This window comes from Quercus robur, chromosome 5 (assembly GCF_932294415.1).
Source record: "Quercus robur chromosome 5, dhQueRobu3.1, whole genome shotgun sequence".
Lineage (NCBI taxonomy): Eukaryota > Viridiplantae > Streptophyta > Magnoliopsida > Fagales > Fagaceae > Quercus > Quercus robur.
The window spans coordinates 11,059,724-11,080,880 of record NC_065538.1 but is presented as its reverse complement, the minus strand read 5'-3'; the positions used below and the strand labels follow the sequence as shown (position 1 = coordinate 11,080,880).

General features: G+C 36.5%; 1 protein-coding gene across 1 annotated transcript; it reads right to left on the bottom strand.

Moving 5' to 3' along the window:
- Positions 1-6,889: 6,889 nt before the first annotated feature.
- Positions 6,890-14,208, bottom strand: LOC126727787 (receptor like protein 21-like). The gene is made up of 5 exons (XM_050433702.1): positions 13,824-14,208; positions 10,718-10,873; positions 10,367-10,441; positions 10,088-10,234; positions 6,890-9,165 (listed from the first exon to the last, which is right to left on the bottom strand). The coding sequence occupies exons 1-5, from the start codon at positions 14,206-14,208 to the stop codon at positions 6,890-6,892; spliced, it is 3,039 nt and encodes a 1,012-aa protein (XP_050289659.1).
- Positions 14,209-21,157: the final 6,949 nt, after the last annotated feature.

Sequence of the window (21,157 nt, the reverse complement as noted above, 5' to 3'; positions counted from 1 at the left end):
GAAAGAAGATATGGAGGCAGTTCTCAAAAATGGACCGTGGTTCATTACAGGGCATTTTTTGTCCATTAGGCCTTGGGAACCTTTTTTCAAGCCGGATTGTGCCAGTGTTTTGTCTATCGCGATTTGGGTTAGGCTTCACGCATTACCTATGGAGTTGTATGAGACGGAAGTGCCTAAACAAATTGGTGAAGCCATAGGGAGGATCCTTCGGATTGATTCCCATACCACCATGGAAGCCAGGGGGAAATATGCTAGACTCTGTATCCAGCTAGACATTACCAAACCACTTATCAACACTGTGCTCATTGGTAGATTTGAGCAGCCTGTGATTTACGAAGGGATTCACAGGCTTTGTTTCTCATGTGGGAGGATAGGGCATAGGATAGAAGCTTGCCCGCTCATCATTAAAAAGCCTGAAACACCGGTGGAGGGTGGTCCGATTGGTGGTGGTGTGAAGAAGAGTACGAACCAAGGACTGGATCAGCGTGGCTCGCATGACTTGCATAGTACTGACACAGGTAGTGGGACATCGAATAACAGAAGTACTGGCACAGAGGAGGATGATACGGCCCTTGGATGCTAGTGGCACTTAGAAAACCTGGGCAGAAGAAAACAAACTTTACAAGTAATACTGAGGGCCATGCTGGACACGGACTGGGCCAGACAGCTTATGGGCTTAGGCAAGAATCGAAAGGAGTTACGGGGAGTGCTTTTGATATTAAAAAGGGTGCTGAGTTTGTTGGGCCTTCGAATGTGGGCCGAGTTCTACACAATGGTAGAAATAAGGTGGATGAGCATCATGAAGCCCGATTCAGCCGTTCAATTAAGGGCAAAAGAATCTTAGCAAGGAATAGGGCAATTCGGGTGGTGTCTAAGCCAGACATGGGTCATTTCATTGTGAATAACTATTCAGGTGGGATTGCTTTGGGTAAGGGAGGCGATGGTGAGTGCGCCGGTGACTTTTTCTAGTTTACAGCTAGTGGCCGAACCAAGGTGGAGATTCAAGCTTGTCGGCAGGGCTACGATGAGTTCAGAAAAGGTGTTACTCGTTCTCGAGATGGGTTTGTCCGACTGGCTGGTGGCGCTAGTGTGGAGGAAGCTCTTCCAGTCGACGGTGGACAGTTTAAGGGAAATTTTCCTACGGACAATTCCAGGGAGGAGCAAAGTAAGCCTAGTGGAGATAATAGTGAAGTGAGGGAGGCGAGTGGCTCTATTCGGACTCATCCTCATGATGGGGTTTCAACTCTGCCCAAATACCATTTTGGTAATCAAGCCAGTGCCAATATTCAGCAAGGTTACGGGGCTGAAGGAGTTGTTCTTGGAAATGTTGAAGTAGGGGATAATTCTGTTCCAAAGGAAGGGAAGTTCAAAGGAGAGGATGGCTTGGTTGGGATGGAGTTTGAAGTGGGAAGAGGAGATTTTGACTCTTCTGTTTGATTGTCTGTTCCTTCTTTTCTTTTTAGTTATGAATGTTATAGTGTGGAATTGTAGGGGTGCTCTGAAGCCCAATTTTCAGAGGTATGTTAGTGAGTTAGTTAGGAATCATAATCCTACTATTTTGGTGGTTATGGAAATGCGGGTTGGGGGAGATAGAGCAAAGGAGATTAGTGATCGCCTTCCGTTTGATGGTGCTATTCATCCGGAGTCAATGGGTTACGCGGGCGGTATTTGGCTGCTTTGGAATTCAAACAGAGTTGGGATTTCGCTGCTCGCGAGCACAGAGCAAGAAATTCATGTCGAAGTAAAGGTATTACCTACTAACCTTTCTTGGATTTTTTCTGCTATGTACGCTAGTCCTAGAATTGGGAAGAGACAAGTGTTGTGGGAAAACCTTACTAAAGTTACTGATCTTCATAGTAAACTTTGGATAATTGCGGGTGATTTTAATGAACCCCTCGCTGAGGTTGATAAGTTTGGGGGTCGGCCAGTTAGTATAAACAGATCGTTGCTATTCAAAGATTGCTTGGATAAATGTAACATGGTGGATATGGGCTTTAGTGGGCCAAAATATACATGGATGAATAGAAGGGAGGTTAGCAGTCTTATTCAAGAAAGAATCGATAGATTTTTTATGAATCCTAGTTGGTGTCTGTTATACCCGGATGCCAAAGTGTCGCACTTAACTAGGTGCCATTCAGACCACTGCCCTGTGTTAATGGAAACTAGTCCCAATAGGCAAATGCATCTCTTGAGACCTTTTAGATTCCAATCCTTTTGGCTGTCCGATCATTCCTTTCCTAATGTGGTTAACCAGGCATGGCAGCAGCCTAGGAAGTTGCTGGAAGCTATGGAAGTTTTTTCTAAGGAGGCTAGCTTGTGGAACAAAAACCATTTTGGAAATATTTTCCAAAAAAAGAAAAGGATTGTAGCCCGGCTGGATGGGGTGCAAAAGGCTTTGGCCAATCAACCTTCTGCCTCTCTAGTAGCACTGGAGAATCATCTTATTAAGGAGTTGGATGTTGTGCTAGAGCAAGAAAGGGACCTTTGGGCTTTAAAATCTAGAATTAATTGGATGATTTTGGGAGACAGGAATACTTCCTTTTACCATGTTTCTGCTCTTGCTCGTAGGAAGCGGAATTTGATCACTACTATTAAGAACGACGCGGGGGATTGGTTGACTAAGGAAAGAGAGGTTGCAAAGCATATTAGAGAAGGATTTATTGACATTTATACTACCTCTCAGGAGGTTGCAACCTGTGATTTTGAGTACAGTGTGCAATGGCAGCCTATACTTTCTTGTGAAGAGAAAGACAGCCTTAGCCAAGAGGTGGCAAAGGAGGAAATTAGAGCTGCTCTGTGGTCTTTAAAAGCCTTTAAAGCCCCTGGTCCGGACGGGTTGCATGCCGAATTCTTCCAAAGATTCTGGCTTATGGTGGGTAGATCGGTTACAGAGGAGGTGATGGTTGTGTTTAGAGAGAAAAAAATGCCAGAGTACCTTAATAGCACCAACATTGTGCTTATTCCAAAGACCCAAGGACCTGAAACCATTGGTGGTTATCACCCCATTAGTTTGTGCAACTCAGTGTATAAGATAGTGTCCAAGATTTTGGTTGGAAGAATTAGACCCTTGTTGGAGCATCTAATTTCCCCATGCCAAATAGCATTTGTTCCAAGGTGGAAGGGAGTTGATAATGCGATTGTCGTCTAGGAGATTATTCACACTATGGGGAGAGCCAAGGGAAAATGTGGCTATATGGCTCTCAAAATTGACTTGGAGAAGGCTTATGATAAACTCAAATGGGGATTCATAAGGAGCATGTTGATTAGATATAATTTCCCTGATAACCTCATTGAGACCATTATGAGTTGCATTTCTTCTGTTTCGACGTCTCTCCTTTTTAATGGAGGGAGCCTCGACCCCTTCAAGCCTTCGAGAGGTATAAGGCAGGGGGATCCGCTATCCCCTTACATTTTTATCCTCTGTATAGACTTCTTGGGCCAGCTCATTCAAGAGAAGTTAGAAGCCAAAGTGTGATGTCCGGTTAAGGCGTTTAGGAGTGGTCCTTCCTTTTCCCATCTTTTTTTTGCGGATGATCTAGTGCTCTTTGCCAAGGCTAATGCAATCAATTGTAATGCCATTAGAGAGGTTATTGATACCTTTTGTAGTTGCTCCGGGCAAATAGTTAGTGATTCTAAGTCAAGGGTTTACTTCTCGCCAAATATTGATCATGATGATAGGGAGGCTTTCAGTGATATTCTTGGTTTCCATCAAACGGAGCACTTGGGGAAATATTTAGGCTCTCCTATCAAACACCAAGGAAATAATAACCAGGACTTTGGTTTTGTTTTGGATAGAGTTAAGAGTAAGCTTGCGGGGTGGAAGGCCAATCTTCTTTCCATGGCTGGGAGAGCAGTTCTGATTCAAGCTTCATCTTCAGCTATTCCGGCTCACATAATGCAGAGTCATTTGTTGCCTAGTAAGGTGTTGGATGGTATTGACCAGGTTAATAGAAATTTCTTGTGGGGTTCGACCGAGAGCAAGGGGAAAATGCACTGGGTGGGCTGGAAAAGGGTTACTAGACCTAAAGATGAAGGGGGTTTGGGGCTTCAAACAGCTAAAGGAAGAAATACAACGCTTTTAGCCAAACTTAATTGGAGGTTCCATACCAAAGAAAAGGCACCTTGGGCTAAGGTTCTTAGATTGAAATATTGCAGCCCTCGGAGATTGAATTCAAGAAATTTAAGTAAGCTTCCTAGCTCTAGAACTTGGAAGGGGATGATGCGAGGTAAAGATACTTTCAAGAAAGGAATTAAATGGATTCCGGGTTTTGAAAGTAGCCTGGACTTTTGGAATGATAATTGGACTAGTTTCAGTTCGTTAAGAAGTACTATTCAGGGTCCGTTGTCTAGAGAAGCAGCCAGCTTGAAGATTAAAGATGTAGTGGATTTTACGGGCAGATGGGACTGGTCTTTAATTCAAATGCTCTTCCCAGATGAGGTACTTAGAGACATTATGGCCACTCCAATCCCCTTTTCTACCAGAATTGAGGATAGGTTGGCCTGGAAGCATTCGGCCAAGGGGGTGTTTGATCTTAAAAGTGCATATTTGCTTGCTACGGATGTTTTGGGGGATGCTCCTTTTAATGGGCAGTGGATTTGGAAGCTGAAAATTCTGCCCAGTATTCAAATGTTTGTTTGGAAGTGTATGCACCTTAGTCTTGGGGTAAATCAGTGCTTGGTGGCTAGAGGAGCGAGTATGGATGCCTGCTGCCCTCGGTGTCATTGCGACGTTGAGTCTATTCTTCACTTGTTGTGGGATTGCCCCTTAAGCAAGAACGTGTGGCATCAACTCGGAAGGCAGGTAAATAGTTCCAATTTTTTTTCCTTGAGTCTCCAGGAATGGCTTTTCTCTAATGCCACATCTAAACTTCATCACTATTCGGGTCCTCCTTGGAACCAAATGTTTTTATTTAGTCTTTGGCTGATTTAGAAAGATAGGAATTTGTGCGTCTTCAAGCATAAAAATCCTAATCCCAACTTGAGTAGAGAAATTATGGATAGGGCTGTTGAGTTTTTCTTTTGTGCAAACAAAGCCTTGGCCACCAAAAGGATGATTGTGAAGAACATTAGATGGGGGAAACCGAGGGCTGGTTGGATCACCTTGAACACTAATGGTTCTGCAGCAAGTAACTTGGGTCCAGCCGAGGGAAGTGGGCTAGTCAGAGATGAAAATGGTGATTGGGTTATGGGTTTTGCAAGGAGGATTGGGAATACATCGAGCTACTTGGCTGAATTATGGGCTCTCCAAGATGGGTTGCAGTTGTGTTTACAAATCAATGCTCAATCTGTTGTTATTGAGTTAGATGCTAAAGCCATTGTGGATGCCTTTAACTCTCCATCCTCTTCCAATTCTATTGTCTCCTCTTTAATGGATGATTGTATATGCTTGGCTACCCGTATTCCCCAGAAGAGGTTTATACATATCTATAGGGAGGCTAACAAGTGTGCTGACTGCTTGGCTAGAATAGGCTCTTTGCTTGATAGTGACTTTGTTGTATTTTCTAGTTCGCCTATGGACTTACTTAGTTTTTTGGAGGCTAATGCCACTGGTCTGTTTGTCCAAAGGCTTTGTCCTGATTCTCTGTTGGTTGTTTAGTGTTTAATGATATTCCCTTTTTACCAAAAAAAAAAAAAAAAGTCATCTAGGTTGCTCATTTTACAACAGTTGGGCTGAACAAAAAATAAAACGTTTGGGCTGCAGCACAGTCGGTCCAACTGAAAGATGTGCTATAGTCTTTTTTTTTTTTTTTTTTTTTTTTTTTTTTTTTTTTTTTATATGCTCTCAATTTTTTTTAAGAGTCCAAATACAGGTATTTGTACTATTTTGAAAAATTTTCTAATGGGTCCTTGTAGTACTTGTGGGAGTTCTTTGATGATGAATTTGATCCTTTTTTCACACATGATGATGAGGAGTAATATCATGTTATAAACTTTGTTGGCTTATTATGGGCTTATGTAATGAGTAGTGACTTGTTATATAAATCTTCTTATTGTGTGACGTTATTATATTGATGTTTAAGACTTAAAACTAGATGATTTGTATTATTTGATATTTACTTCTTTGAATTAGTAATTTTATGTTGTATAAGAATATATATATATATATATATATATATTTAGGAACTCCAAAACACCCTAAAACTATACGCCGAAATAAGCTGATATCAAAATATTTTATTCTATTGGACAAACCGAAATGGAGTCCGAAACAGAATTAATAACATTGGTCTACAGATTTTGTAGCCAGAGGGTCATTTGCTTGATTAACAAAGTCTAGCGAAAAGGTTTGTAAGTCGGTCTCATAACAATTTCTTTTATAGAGGATTCCTTATGGGATAGGTCTACCCTCGGAGTTGTTTTTTTTTTTTTTTTTTTTGAAGAACTCCTTCAGAAGCTTTCCACAACGTCACCAAATCCTTGTGTTCTTTATGATTTAGTTTTACTTCTTTATTGATTGTGGTGATGCATGAGTATTTAATTTACCAATGTCAATTTTTTACAACTATTTGAATTGATGTTGCGTCTAAGTGAAATTCATGTTAATTAGAACAGTTAGGGGTCAAAACAGAATTTTCACAATTCACTCACATTATCTATGTTATTCTTAATAAATCATGTTATTTAATTTTCCTTTTTTCTTAATGATATGTTGTACAATTGAAACTAGTTTCCCATTTAAAGATATCATATGCCACAAAATGACTTACATGTTTTTTTATAAGCAGATGAGCATTACATATGGCTATTAAAAACTTCCTTCTAATTGTTTCAAAACAAAACTACAATAGAGATTGGAAAATTGTAAACAGAACACTTTGTTTCATATTCATAATAACCATTATTCATAACCAAATAGACACAGGTGTCCATCATCACCTGTTAAGTATAACTAATGACAAATACAATTTGACAACCTTTCTAGCTTATAAAATGCAAAATTATAGCACCAGTACATTCGATTCTCAATCAAATTGAAGCATCGTTGTTGCCAATAAGGATTAATATAAAGAATACAAGCTACACCAATAAAGAAAATAATGTATGATATGATAAAAGTTGTGGAGAAGACTAAAGGATCCACATCATACCATTTTCCGTGACTTGCATTTGAAGATTTTATTGGTGATGGAGGTGATTTATCAACCCTGGTGCAACTTTTCTCTAGTGGTGGTCCACAAAGAAATGGATTTCCTTCATAACTGCTATTTTCAAATGTTCCAAATTGTCCTTTCATGTCTGGAACTTTACTTGATAAGTTGTTGTAAGCCACACTGAAAACTTCTAGAAAGTACAGATCAATCAATGTTGAAGGAATTTCTCCACTCAAATTGTTGTGAGAAAGGTCCAAACTCTCCAACTGAGTCAATTTTGAGAATGTATTTGGTATGGAACCTGTCAACTGATTGTAAGACAAGTTTAGTGCAAGAATCGGAGATAGTTGTCCTAACTCTGGAGGGATGCCACCTGTTAGTTTGTTGACTGACAAATCCAATCCAGACATGAGATCAAGAATGCCACCCTTGTAGAAGTAAGATCTATATTTAATTACAAACTCAATCCCAATTTCTGCAGCAACCTCTCGTTCTACCTCAAAATTTTCAAAATTCCTTTTTAGGATACTTTGATATGGGACAAATATATCTCTGAACTCCAAAAAAGTGGAATTTGGTTCAGTAAGGCCATCAAAAGCATCTATCTTCTCAAACGTTAGGTTGTGAAAGCAATGCGGTATTGTTCCAGAAAAATTGTTCCTGGAAAGATCCATTATGGCAATATTCTTTAACCAACACAGCCTGTTTGGAATCATACCACTAAAATTGTTGCCACTTAACAACAATATTCTTAAATTTGGAAGCACGCCCACTCCATTAGGGATTCTACCATAAAATTTATTATCTCTAATGTCCAATGTCACCAGATGAAATGAAAATTTGAAAGAAAGTTTCGGTAATGATCCAGTGAGTTTGTTGCCTTGTAAAAATAGATGTTGAATAGTATATAAATCAACGCAAGAAGGTGACCATTCAGAAAGCAAGTTATGAGAAAGGTCTAATAAAATAAATGCATGCATTTCACATGGAATTGGACCTTCGAAAAAGTTATTACTCATGCCTAGAGACCATAAGTACCGTAGATTTCCTACCAGCCATCTGGGAATTGAACCTGAGAAGCCGTTGTTGCTAATATCTAGGAGCCCCAAGTGACTACTAGCTGTTGGTACCACAGTTGGCAAAGTACCTGTAAAATTATTATTTTTTAATTCCAAAATACGTAAGCTGTTGTTAAAAAATTGGAATCCCTCTGAGAAAATTTCACCATGAAATTTATTATAAGATAACTTCAAAACTACCAAGGAGGTGCCATTTGCAAGCAATTTCATTGGCACCTCTCCTGAAAAATTATTATTGGACAAGTCCAATTTCTCCAAATTACTCATGTCACCAATTGAGGATGGGAGAAAACCTTCAAAATGATTTTGAGATATATTTAGATATTGTAAGTTTGGAATCGTCTTTCCAATATTTTCTTGCAGCTGCCCATTAAAGTTATTGCAAGAGAAATCCAACCAAGAAAGATTATTGCAGTGAGCTATTGGCAAATGAAATTGACCCCCAAAATAATTATCCCGAAGATTTAGCAATTGCAATCTAGTATTATTTTCAATCAACCAAACGGGGAAGCTTCCCTTCAACCTATTGTGAGAGATATCAACCAATTCCAATTCTTGCTGGTAAAAGAGAAACTTTGGAATGTTGGAGGATAACTTATTCAGATCACAGTTAGGCAGCACTAGCACCTTTAACTGAAACGAAGGCTCCCAACTAGGATTTTCAGTTTCGATCTCAAATGTGTTGCTTTCACTCACAATTTTGTTACCGTCTTCAATCCGGTAGTTTTCACCTTTAAATCGAATCACTTTGAGCTTAGAGTGATTGGCAAATGAGCTGAATGAGAATAAACCCCCAAAACGATTATAACTAAGATCAATGTACTCAAGGGATGTCAAGTTGGCTATCATAGATGAAGAAAAATTTCCACTGAATTGGTTCTTAGATAGATCTAATAACCTAAGAGATGTCAAACGACTTAGGCATGGAGGGAGGATCCATTCAAAGTGATTGTCAGAAAGATCTAACTCTTCAAGTTTCTTCAGCATACCCAAATCTGTCAAAAGCAATAACATTAATAGTGTCCATCCTAATTATGTGCCAATGTAAAAATCAACAAGACAATCAATTAGTTTACTGGCCAGAACAGTAATTGGAAAGAATATGTTTTGACCCCTTGGATTATCAACCAGTAGATTAAACTATTTAAGCCAATTAACAAAATTATGTAAACAAGATTATCATAGGTTAATCACCCCAAGCAAGCATGTGACCATATGTAAAAAGTAATTCATGATAAATTCAGCAATATGGTGACAAAGTGAAAAACCGATGGAGAAGCTTGAAAGATAAAAACGCTACAGGGGTTGCATAAAACCTTGAAGATTTTATATTTGTAACAACAAATTGAGATGGCTCTGTGGTTTCAACTCTTGATCCGCACCATGTTAGTAGCCACACAGCAGATGGTAATTATCTTATGTCTTTTGACTCACGGGTTGATGATTTCTTGGTTTAGGTTTTCTCTTTTGTAGCACATGTCACTAAGTATCTTATATATTTTGCGTTTAAGGCATGAAAAACAAGGTAGCACTAACTCAACTAAAACATGTCAAAATCCATGTTTCAAGATTTTCAATCAATCGATTTATCAAGGAAGTTTTGAGAATCTTCTTTTGATCGGTCAAGCTACGATCAAATGGCTATCAAAGACACTTGTTTGATTGAACAATCATCAATCAAACAGGTGTCTTTTTTGAACTACATTTTGGACTTGTAATTTTGAACTCTTGGCGACACATTACATATTCAAACAAGATTACATTGTCATGGAATGTGCCAATAAAACCTAACATGAATAATTATATTTCAGTCATTCTTCTTCACTTGTTTTTAGTTTTTACACTCCTAATCTATGTCAGATAAGTACAGGTAACATTAACAAAGTATAAATACCAGATTTCATGGTAGATTCTTACCTTTAGCATGTAAATTCCCATAGAGTTTATTTTGAGATAATGATATAGCCTTGAGAGAAGATAGTGTCCCAATATATGGAGAAAGAATTCCGGTGAACATATTACCACTCATATCTAAAATCTCCAAACTTCTAAAATTTGTCATATCTGCGAAGAGAATTAAAAAGAGATAGTGTAAGGATTAAATCTTTAAAATGGCATACTTGTGGGTACTAAAAGATATTGCTTCTCATGGGTAAATTATTTTAGCTTTTTAAAAAATGTATGATGGAATTTTACCCTTGAATGGTAGGCTTCCATTGAGTTGATTCTCTCGCACGATGAGTACCTCCAAATTTCTTAGATTACTCAATTCTAAATCATAGGTGAAGATAATTACATTAGTCATATTGAAGGAAAAATTAGGATTTAAGGAATTCTTTGTAGTAAAGTACTCTAAAAACTCTATCTTAATCTTATTAAATGCATTGAAGTAACTATTCACTAGAAAGCATGTACAATTAGCGTAAATATAGATGAGGTCAATAAGGCATATAAGATTTCAATTTTGTTTGAGTTTTTTCATGGTATTTTTTATAAAGAAAATTTAGGGGGAAATTTTGAGAAAAATTCAAATTTACATGTACGTACCTTTGCTAGAAAGAGGCCCTTGCATTTCATTGTAACTTAGGTCCAAATATTTAAGATTTGGGAGTGCACCCAAAAATCTTAAAATGTCCTTTTGCAAGAGATTCCAACTTAAATCTATGTGCATTAGCTTGTTCAATTTAGGCCAAGAATTCCATTCTGAAGAAGGTATACAACCAATTGTTAAATCCTAGAACGCGATAGAAAAAGGGTGCTCTTTAATCTTTTTTAAAGGGAAAAACAAAATAAAAAAAATAACATTTTATTTTGAAATAATTTCATAGATAAAAATAGTCTACACTCCTCCGAGGACAAGTTCAGTGATAAAATTATCCCATGGGAAGGTGGAAGAAATCCACACGCATTAAGTACATTTAGTGTCCGTTTGGAAACAGTTTATTTAGTTGAAACTGAAAACTTTTTACTAAAAGTATAGAAAAAAAAAATTAAAAGTTAGTTGAATAGTGCAATGTAAACTATGAATAGTGCCAAAAATATAATGAGACTTATAAATAGTACCAAAAAGAAACTAAAAACTAATATAAACTTAAACAAATAAGCACATTCTAAACAGGCTCTTAGACATTACTAGGTGAATAACCATTATTATTTGTTTAATCAATTATTCAATGAACAAGGTACTGTTATTCAAATTTATTACGATGACTCAAACGAGTGATTTTTATGGTATAGTGGCCTAAAACTGAATCATGTGACAAGATAAGTAATGATAAAGATATATAACATGATGATGGCAATAATGACTTTGAAAAAAATTTCAAATAATTAAATAATAGGTCAAAATATAAAATTTACCTTCTAAACTTTATTATTTTTCATATCTATTCTATAAGTTTGGGTTTTGTTATTTCATTCATCTAATTAGTTTCATTCATTTTCAATTAAGTCTTTCGTTATCATGCAAGTTTCTAAGGTTAACTTTTTCTCTTTTTTTATTTTTTTTTATTTTTTTTAAAATTTATTTCTTAATTTTAGAAAAAGACATTAATTTAAATTAAAAAAAAAAAAAAAAAAAAAAACTAGAAAGCCAAAGGAACGACATCACAAAAACAGAAAAACAGTGCCACCTTTATTGTGCCAGCTATGTACTAGCTTAGGATTGAGCTCCACAGGTTCAGAGGAGTAGAACCCTCTATAACCGGCTTTAACACCAAATGTCTGATGCACACCATCGAGTTCCCTTGTGACAGTGGTGGAGAACGACATCGGAGTGGGAGATGTAGAAACCATGAGAAGGGTGGTACAATGGGTTTTGGTCTAATTGGTTGGGTTGGGTTTTGAGGGCATGTTGTGGAATGTAGCCTTTGAGGTGTGGTATTTTTTGTAAGGTTGCTGGTGATTCGTGAATCGGTGATAATGAAAAGGTAGTGGTGATGTTGGTTTCATTTTTGTTATTCAGGCGTGGGAGGGATTGGAACGACTTCGTTCGTCTAATTGGTTGTTTACATTTTTTCTGCCCTTCATTTTATACTTTATTCTCAGAAATATTAAAATGCACGATTAACCATCCAAAGTTATAACTCTATCTCAAGTTCTCCCTGCCACCTGTTTTGGTGCAAACTTTAACAGAATTCAGTATTAAAAGACTAATATACCTCTCTCTCTCTCTCTCTCTCTCTCTCTCTCTCTCTCTCTCTCTCTCTCTCTCTCTCTCTCTCTCTCTCTCTCCAAAATAGATAGTAGAGGAGTAAATTGGATTTTTAAAACTAAATTTCATTATATATTAAATAGCAAACCAGACATTAGAAGGTTAAGTGTTACGAAGTATTTTATTTGGGGGTTGATCATGCATTTTGATAGTATATGAAAAAAAAAAAAACTATGAATTGAGGTAAATTTTAGGGTGAAAAAGTGTAATTCTCCCTTTTGTATTTTGGGAATATAGATGAGTTTGGGATTTTGGATGAAGCTTATAAAGAAAATGAGTTGTTGGCTTTGAGCTTTTGATGTTTGTGAGGAAATAGGTTTGATTGAAATAATGGAGTTGGTACCAAGGGAGTCAATTTCGTACTGGAGGCTATTTGGGTTTGATCAGGCGAACAAAATATTTCAGTACAGGTTGATACCAGTGTACCGTTTAGGATTTACCGCTATTTATATATTTCTATACATATATATATATATATATATATATATTTGTATTATTTATGTAAGTATAAATTTATTAATTTTTATGTTTGTCAACAAAAAATTTTAAATCCAAATATTTTATAAGCCTACATATTGGCATAAATATATTAGATTAAGTAAAATATTTTTTAATTATTTTTTTATTGTACTGGCCGAAATGCTGAGACAGGCCAGTACAATCGAAATAAGCTAGTACAACCTAGTATTTTTTTTTTGTACGTTTTGGAGGAGTATCAGTACTAGTTTAATGGCCAATATAGTATATTTCCCTGGTATGGCCAATACCAATATAGTACTTCCTTGATTGGTACATACTGTGAGTTGTCCCCCCTCAAGATTGAGTTTCCTTTCAATTGTTTCTCAATCTCTCTCAAAATAGTTTTCAAGTTTAGAGAAAGGTAAATCAAGAATAAAGAATAACAAATTAACTCAAAAAACATTGAAATTTTTTTAAGAAAAGTTCTTTAAAAATTTATTATAAAAATGTTGTAAACGTAGCATTACTCTAAAACCAAGGACATTTGATGTTTGTTGACCTTATATATTTTGTCATATAAGATTTATTACCTAACAATTTTACATGTCATTATTCTAATGTATATATATATTGCTTAAGTTTAAATCATATTCTATATTTAAATTTGCAGTAAATTGTTGCCACAACTAAAATAAAAGTCTATTAATAACTATAACAATTATTTTTTAATAACTACCATATTAAATTTCTTGACAAAAATAAAAGACTCTTAATAACTAACATAATTATTAAATTTCATATTTAGACAAAGAATAAAATTTCTTGTGCATTGTATATGTTACCAACTAGAGTTATAATGATTGTGTTTCTTTTTTTAACTCTTTTTTTTTTTTTTTTTTTTGGTGTTTGAAATTAGAAACAGAGCTCTTTGTCTGAAAAGAAAGAAAAAAAAAAAAAAAAAAAAAAAAAGAGCTCACATACCTTTATTTCCTTGCCAACCACAAATTCCATTGCAAGATAAATCAAGAATTCTTAACTCCTTGAAAGGCTGCAACAAGGACTCGTTCAAGAACTGATTTTCATTATCAGCGTAGACGTGAGTTTCATGGTTTATATTGGAGAGCCAAAGCTTGATCACATAGCCAGTGGTATCATTACATTTGACCCGCTCCCAATTACAACACTCACTCTTTAGGTCGCGAACCCATGATGGAAGAAGGGGTTTTGTATAATTAGTATTAGATTTCAGATATGCCTTCAATTCTAGCAGACCCATCCTCTCTTCCTCAATGCAAGCTCTTAGCTCATGAATGTGAGCAAAAAGTACTAAAACCCACAATAAAGACCTCACTAAAGGCCACTCCATTGTGAAATATTGTGAAGCACCAACTTATAAATCTTCTTATATAGAAAAGTTTAGAGAAAATTATATAACGCTCCTTGAGGTTTATTGAACTTACATTTTGATCCTTTTATTTCTAATAGTTAAAGTCAGATTTGTCACCTAAAGTCAACTAAAACCATAGAAACACAATCTCATGTTTACTCTCCTGTACGTCAAATGAAGACAAAAACTGAAAAAATAAAATAATGAGTTCCACAAAACAAACAAAAAACAAATAATAATAATTCTTGAATCTAATAAATAAAGCATTTATTAAAGCATAGTATTTACTTTACCTACATTCTTACCGGAATGAGTAATGTTAAAGACACAAAATTTTTTACAAAATTTTACAAACCGTTGATATGGTGAGTGGTTATTAGTAAATAAAAAAATAATGTTTATGGTAGGCTTAGATGAAAACCAATAAGAAATTACCTACAACAACAGTTTGTAAAAATGTTATAAAATAATTTGTGATTGTAGTATTACTCTACTGGTATTTCTCGTTTATTAAATGCATAAAGCTTTTTGGGTTTGGGTTTTTTCCATTTTTTTTAATTGAAACAAAAACTTTTATAGCTGGAAAAGAGAGAAACAAAACAGCAAAACATCCCATGCAATAGAGAAGGAATCTTTCTTGTCAAGCAAGACCTAGGCAATCCTTCTGAATTGACTTTACAAAAATTAGGGGCGGCCGGCCAAGCCCAATAAAACATTTCTTAAGCTCACATTGCTTTGATTCTAATTTCTAAATTAAATCTTGAATGTCGGAAATGAAGTTTGTCAACCTCCACTAAAGACCAGCTTCTTTATTGATGACAGCATTCACACCGATCAAGTTAAGGGGTATTTTACCATGTGCAATTGCTCTCAATTATTGTTGAGATTGAGAATTTTAAATTTTTTTTTAAAAAATTTCAATCTCAATCTTTAAATAATAATAAAAAATTAGAAATTATAAAATTACAAATTAAAGAAATAAAAATCGTGTGTGAGATGAATGAGCCCATGCAATACCCTAGGTATTGTATGGGATCCTAATCCGCATTAATACTGTTAGGTTCTAAAAGTCCAGAATAATTGACAAACCATGAACATAAACTTGTCTAGATATAGATCTTAGAGTCTATAAAGCCATATTAGATAATGCTCAAAGTGCTGCAAGTCAAAATTCAAAGAACATACAAACTACAGGTTCAGAAAGTCAAAATCCGACTGGTTCGATCGATTAGGCTCGATTGATCAGAAGGGTTTGATCGATTAGGCTTGATTGATCAAAAGTCGCAGATCAGCAAAAATCAGCAAATGTAAAAACCCATAACTTGTCTGTTTGAAGCTCAAATCGCAATCCATTTTTTGCAGTATTTAAAGGATATTATAAGCTAACCCCAGATGGGGTTTTTAGAGAGAAAAGAGTGCATCATGTGCCTCCAATTGTAGATCTAGGGTTTTTGTACCCAAAACTCTCTAAAGTCTTCTACTGGCAATATTCCTTGAAGAATCTCAAGATTCGGTGTTGTAGAAGTTGCTGCATACAAGATCCACTGCTGATGGTGATCTAAAACCTTTGAGTGGGATCTCAAAGTCACAAACATGGGTGTTTGTGTGCAACAAATTCAAGATAGAAGAGTTCGTGGATTCGGAGCTGCACGTAGTCGTGTGAGTAAGTTCTATAAGAGGTAGCTTTAGATTTTAGGGGGAAAATCTATTGTAAACTTCCATTCTATCATAGTGGATCTTTTTGCCTTAAGGATAGGTTAGGTTAAATTCTCCCCAGGTTTTTTACCTTGAAACAATTGGTTTCATTGGTTTTCCTAGGTAATCATATCGTTGTCTTATTTATTTTTCCACACTACATGATATGATTTATTGCTATTTAACCTAGATCTGAATAATAAATCTAAGTGTTAACTTGGTTAATTAATTATGTTAAACAATCTATGTGTTTAAATATAAATTTTCTTACTTATATGATTCATTGTTATACCAATTAAGTGTTGTATATATATACCATTAAATATTGCATCAAATTTCTAATTAGATTTGGTTTAGGTTTCTTAACAAGATGTGGATTTTTCTTGATATGAAAGGAAAAAGAAAAATTATCTTATTGAAGAGGAATATAGATATTCATTGTACATGAAAAAATATAATCAAAACCTTATAAATAAATATTATTGCAAAGGATTTGTGACTTTTGAAATCCTTCCACATGGGGAGAAGACTCGTAGAAGAACATAAAGTGGGTTTCTTAGAGCAGTTTGGCAAATTTGTTTGAGTTGAAAGATACATGTGGCATCAGTTAAGAGTTTGTTTTGTGAGCATATGAGTTTTTTAGTGTATTGAGGTTTTGGGATTGTGAGTATATGTGTGTGAGGTTTGTAAGTGAGTTTGTGTTTGTGAGAATAAGGTTCGTGAGTTGTGAGAGGTTTTGTTTATATTTGCAAGGTGTGTGAGTCAGTTTGATTAAGTGTTGTTGTAATCCATATCATTAATAGTGAATTTAGCTGGTGTTGCATTGCATGTGGATGTAGGTATGGAGTTTATCAAACCACGTTAAATATTGTAAAGTTGTGATTTACAAATTTGAATTTTATTGGCTTTTATTCCGTGTCAAATTTGATTGTAAATTTATTCAATTTTTTGTACCCTGTATTTGTTGTGGGAATTTATTGTAAGGGTTGTGTGATAGTGAGAGAGAGTGTGAAGACTCAAGCTATTGAAGATTGAAGAGTTTTCGCTAGTATATCGCGACTAAGTATCTTGCGAAAGGAAGCATGTGCCTTGCACATGACTGGAATGCAAAGAGTCAAGCCAGATGGAGACAGCTGTGTCTCGCGAGTATCTCGCAGGTAAGGTCTTCCCGTGAGACACCCGCGAGACATTCTATTCTGCCAGCCTGTCCAGTTTGATACACACTTTCTGTGCCTACACTATTTATACCCACATTACCCACAAATGTAAAAGAGAGCTTCAGAGAGAAAACCCTAGCAAAAACACTTGAGAGTTAGAAATTGTTCATCCAACAATTCTCTACACATTTGTTTGTGGAATTTCCTCATCTCCTACCTCTCCATTTCCATACCATTGAGAGGTCAAAAGCCCAAACACTTACCACACCTTTTGAGAGTGTCCAGTGAGGTTTTGGTGCTGCTCAGAAACATTGGAAGAAGCCAAGGATGGCAGATGCAACATGGAGCTTGTTGCGGGATCTGGAGAACTAGACAAGACACGGTTCCGAGAAGCCTTGTTGGAGCAGGAGCTTGGAGGGCTTAGGTACAGAGGATAGATTAGGATTGGAGGGTCGTTTGCTTACCCATGTATCCTAACTGATTGTCTAGTGGATCGATTACCGCTTGGAGGGCGATGGAGAGGTTTTTCGCCAAGTTCTTTGGTTTCCTCTTTGATAACACATCTCTGTGTTATCTGTGTTTGCATCTCTCTTCCCTACTCTTGTTCATTTTATTTTACTGCTGTGTTGCTTTAAATATGAATTAGAGTAGCTCGCTTGCTTGTTTGCTTGCGTTTACACTATTCTGCACTTAGTATTAAGTTAGTGTAAAATCAACCAAGCCGTAATTTGAATTGGGGGTCTAAATAAGCTCTTGTGTTTTCACACATTTCGAGCTTTCAATTGGTATCAGAGCGGGCACACTTGCTGGTTTAAATACCTGAGTGTGTTCCTTGACCCCGTATTGAGATGGACCGGTCTCAATCTTTGAATGTTCCACCATTGATGGTAGTAACTACGCTTTTTGGAAAGTCCGAATGAGGGCATTTCTATGTTCAATAGATGATACTGTTTAGGATGCCGTAGAAGTAGGTTGGACTAGGCCAGAGGCTGCTAAATCCACTTGGGATAAAGCAGCACTTACGGCAGCTAATGCTAACAATAAAGCATTGAATGCTATATTTTGTGGTGTTTCTCCAGATGAGTTCCAAAGGATTTCTCACATAACAGTAGCTACGGAAGCTTTGGAGATATTGGAGACCACCTATGAGGAACAAAGAAACTTAAGAACACAAAGCTTCAGATGTTAACCACCAAATTCGAAGAGCTTAAGATGGGAGATGATGAGTCCTTTGATTCATTCTATGGAAAGCTCAACGAAATTGTGATCGTGAAGCTCAATCTTGGTGAGAAGATTGAGGATGCTAAGGTGGTGAGAAAAATTTTGAGGTCCCTACTGGAAAGCTTCCGAGCGAAAGTCATAGAGGAGAGCAAAGATTTGGATGAAATTAAGACCCAAGAGCTCATTGGTCTCTTCAAACGTATGAGCTTGGACTGCCTTCTCATAAGACAAGTAAATCTCTTGCTCTTAAAACCATCACCGAAAGAATGAATGATTCTTCTGAAGAAGATGGAGTGGAAAAGGATGTAGTATTTCTGGCAAAGAACTTTCGAAAATTTCTAAAGATGAAGAACAGTGGGAAACCATTTAGCGGAGGGAAGTTCTCATCCTCCAAAGGTGATAGGAAGGAGTTTAAGAAGAAAGAAGGAAATGATTCCCAGTCTCCTCAAGGCATTATGTGTTATGAATGCAATGGCCATGGACATCTCAAGAAGGAGTGTCCCAGTTATCTAAGAGGAAAGGGAAAGGTGTATGCCACACCACTTAGTGATTCGGATTCTTCAAATTCTGATTCTAAAGAGAGTTGTGATGGAGAAGGGAACTACTCCGCGTTTATGACTATTACCCATAATGAGTTTTCGGAGGAGTTGAACTTGCTGGTACAAGAGCTTGGGGATCATAGTGATAAAGAATCAATGGGAGTTGTCGAAGAATCTGATGCTGAAGAAGATGAAATCGCAATCGACCTTCAAGAGAACTACAACTCACTCCTTGAGAAGTCAGAAGAGTATACAAGGATAGCCAAGGCAACTGTAAAGAAGATGAAAAAGGTAGAGGAGGACTATAAAAGTCTGCTAGCGCGGTATAAGGAGGCCAAGTGAAGACTCCAAGTACCCCACTTGTTCACTGTGGACCCCTTTGACTCCTTAAAACTCCAGATTATCAGTGACTGTTGTGCAAACAGCCATTTTGAATTTCTCCTTAAAAATCCAAATCCTCTGTGGAAAAACACAAAAATTTTCATATACCTTCCATTCAAGAAAACTGAAGATGTCAACACCACAAGATCCAGTCACAGAGTGATGAATCCAGAACATTTAGCCCTGGCCACTCAGGAACTATCTACTCTCCTAGCTGAAGGCCTTATTGAACCTACAACTTCTCCTTGGGCATGTGAAGCTTTCTATGTCAATAAGCATGCTGAGCAAGTTCGAGGCAAACTCAGACTGGTAATCAATTACCAGGATCTTAATCACTTTCTCGCAGATGACAAATTTCCCTTGCCAAACAAGAGTGCCCTTTTCCAGCATCTTTCAAATGCAAAAGTATTTTCAAAGTTTGATCTTAAAGTAGGATTTTGGCAGCTAGGCATCCATCCAAGAGAAAGATACAAGACGACTTTTTGCATCCCAGACCACCATTACCAATGGACTATTATGCCTTTTGGTCTTAAAAATGCCCCATCCCAATTCCAGAAAGGAATGGTAACGTTGTTCTAGCCACTTTTAACCAATGCATTAATCTATGTGGATGATATCCTTTTGTTCTCAAAAGATGAAGAATCCCATGCCAAGTTGCTCACTGAATTTTATAATTTGGTGAAATCCCAAGGAATAATACTTTCAGAAAAGAAAATGGTCATAGAAAAGTCTTCTATAGACTTTTTGGGAGTAAATTTTTTAGATGGAAAGTATACTCCGCAGCCTCACATAGTGTCCTCTTTGAGTGAATTTCCAGACAAACTCACAAACACTAAGCAAATACAACAGTTCCTTGGAATTGTAAATTACATGTCGGACTTCATTCCAAAAGTCTCCAGATACAGGAACTGTTTGGCTCAATTGTTGAAGAAATCTCCCCCAGAATGGAACTCTACTCACACTGAAGCGGTCCAACAATTGAAAAGGTTATCAGAAAAACTTCCTCCCTTATAGATTCCAGGACCAGGTAAACGAATCTTGCAGACAGATGCAAGTGATGAATATTAGGCAGTAGCTCTTTTTGAAGAAATTGATGGCAAAAGGAATATTTGCGGCTACAAAAGTGGTGCATTCAAGCCCTCAAAACTTCATTACCATTCTACTTTCAAAGAAATTCTTGCAGTCAAGCATGGAATTGAAAAATTCCAGTTCCATCTTCTTGGACATAATTTCTTAATAGAAATGGACATGTCTTCCTTTCCCAAGATGCTCCAGTTCAAAAGGAAAATGCTCCTACATCCTCAGCTACTCAGATGGTCAAATTGGTTTTCACAATGGTCTTTTCAAGTCAAGCACATTAAAGGTAAAGACAACCTTATCACTGATTACCTTTCCAGTAAACCTCCAACCTTTAATGCCACAATTATCCCTCCATCTTTATGTATATATCCTATTACAAACCCATCCTCATCCTCAGGCTCTTCCTCTGCAGACCCTAATGATATCATTAATATAATAGAAAACCTTCCCTTAGAAATAAAAGACCAAATCAAAACCTTGACCCTTAAAGCCAGAACAAAAAGAATTATTAAAACCATGATTACCTTAAAAAACACCAATGCCATTTCCTTGTTATTTTCCCTGATATAGACCACCCATGGAAAACCCCTTTTGCATTTTGGATAACCAATTGGATGGTTGCACATTACCTCTATATGTGGTAATTACTCAATGACTATTACTTGTGTCTTCATTTCAAACCAGAGTTTTGTAACTATATTTTCCCTCAAGGAAATAAATATTTTCATAAATTCTGGTCTGAAATTTTGAAAAATGATGCTCATGATGGTGAATGGATAAAGTATCCTAAAACAGAACACCCCAAATTTGGCCACGAAGTCACTTCAGCATGTTTGGTTGCCAAACTTCATTCTA

Bases quoted from the DNA above. Each gene is read 5' to 3' on its own strand.
- LOC126727787 (XM_050433702.1), bottom strand. From the start codon at position 14,208: ATGGAGTGGCCTTTAGTGAGGTCTTTATTGTGGGTTTTAGTACTTTTT. The intron at 10,235-10,366 runs GTAAAATTCCAT...TTCTCTTCGCAG, and splicing joins TGGAAGCCTACCATTCAAGG to ATATGACAAATTTTAGAAGT. The intron at 9,166-10,087 runs GTAAGAATCTAC...TGCTTTTGACAG, and splicing joins TGGGAATTTACATGCTAAAG to ATTTGGGTATGCTGAAGAAA.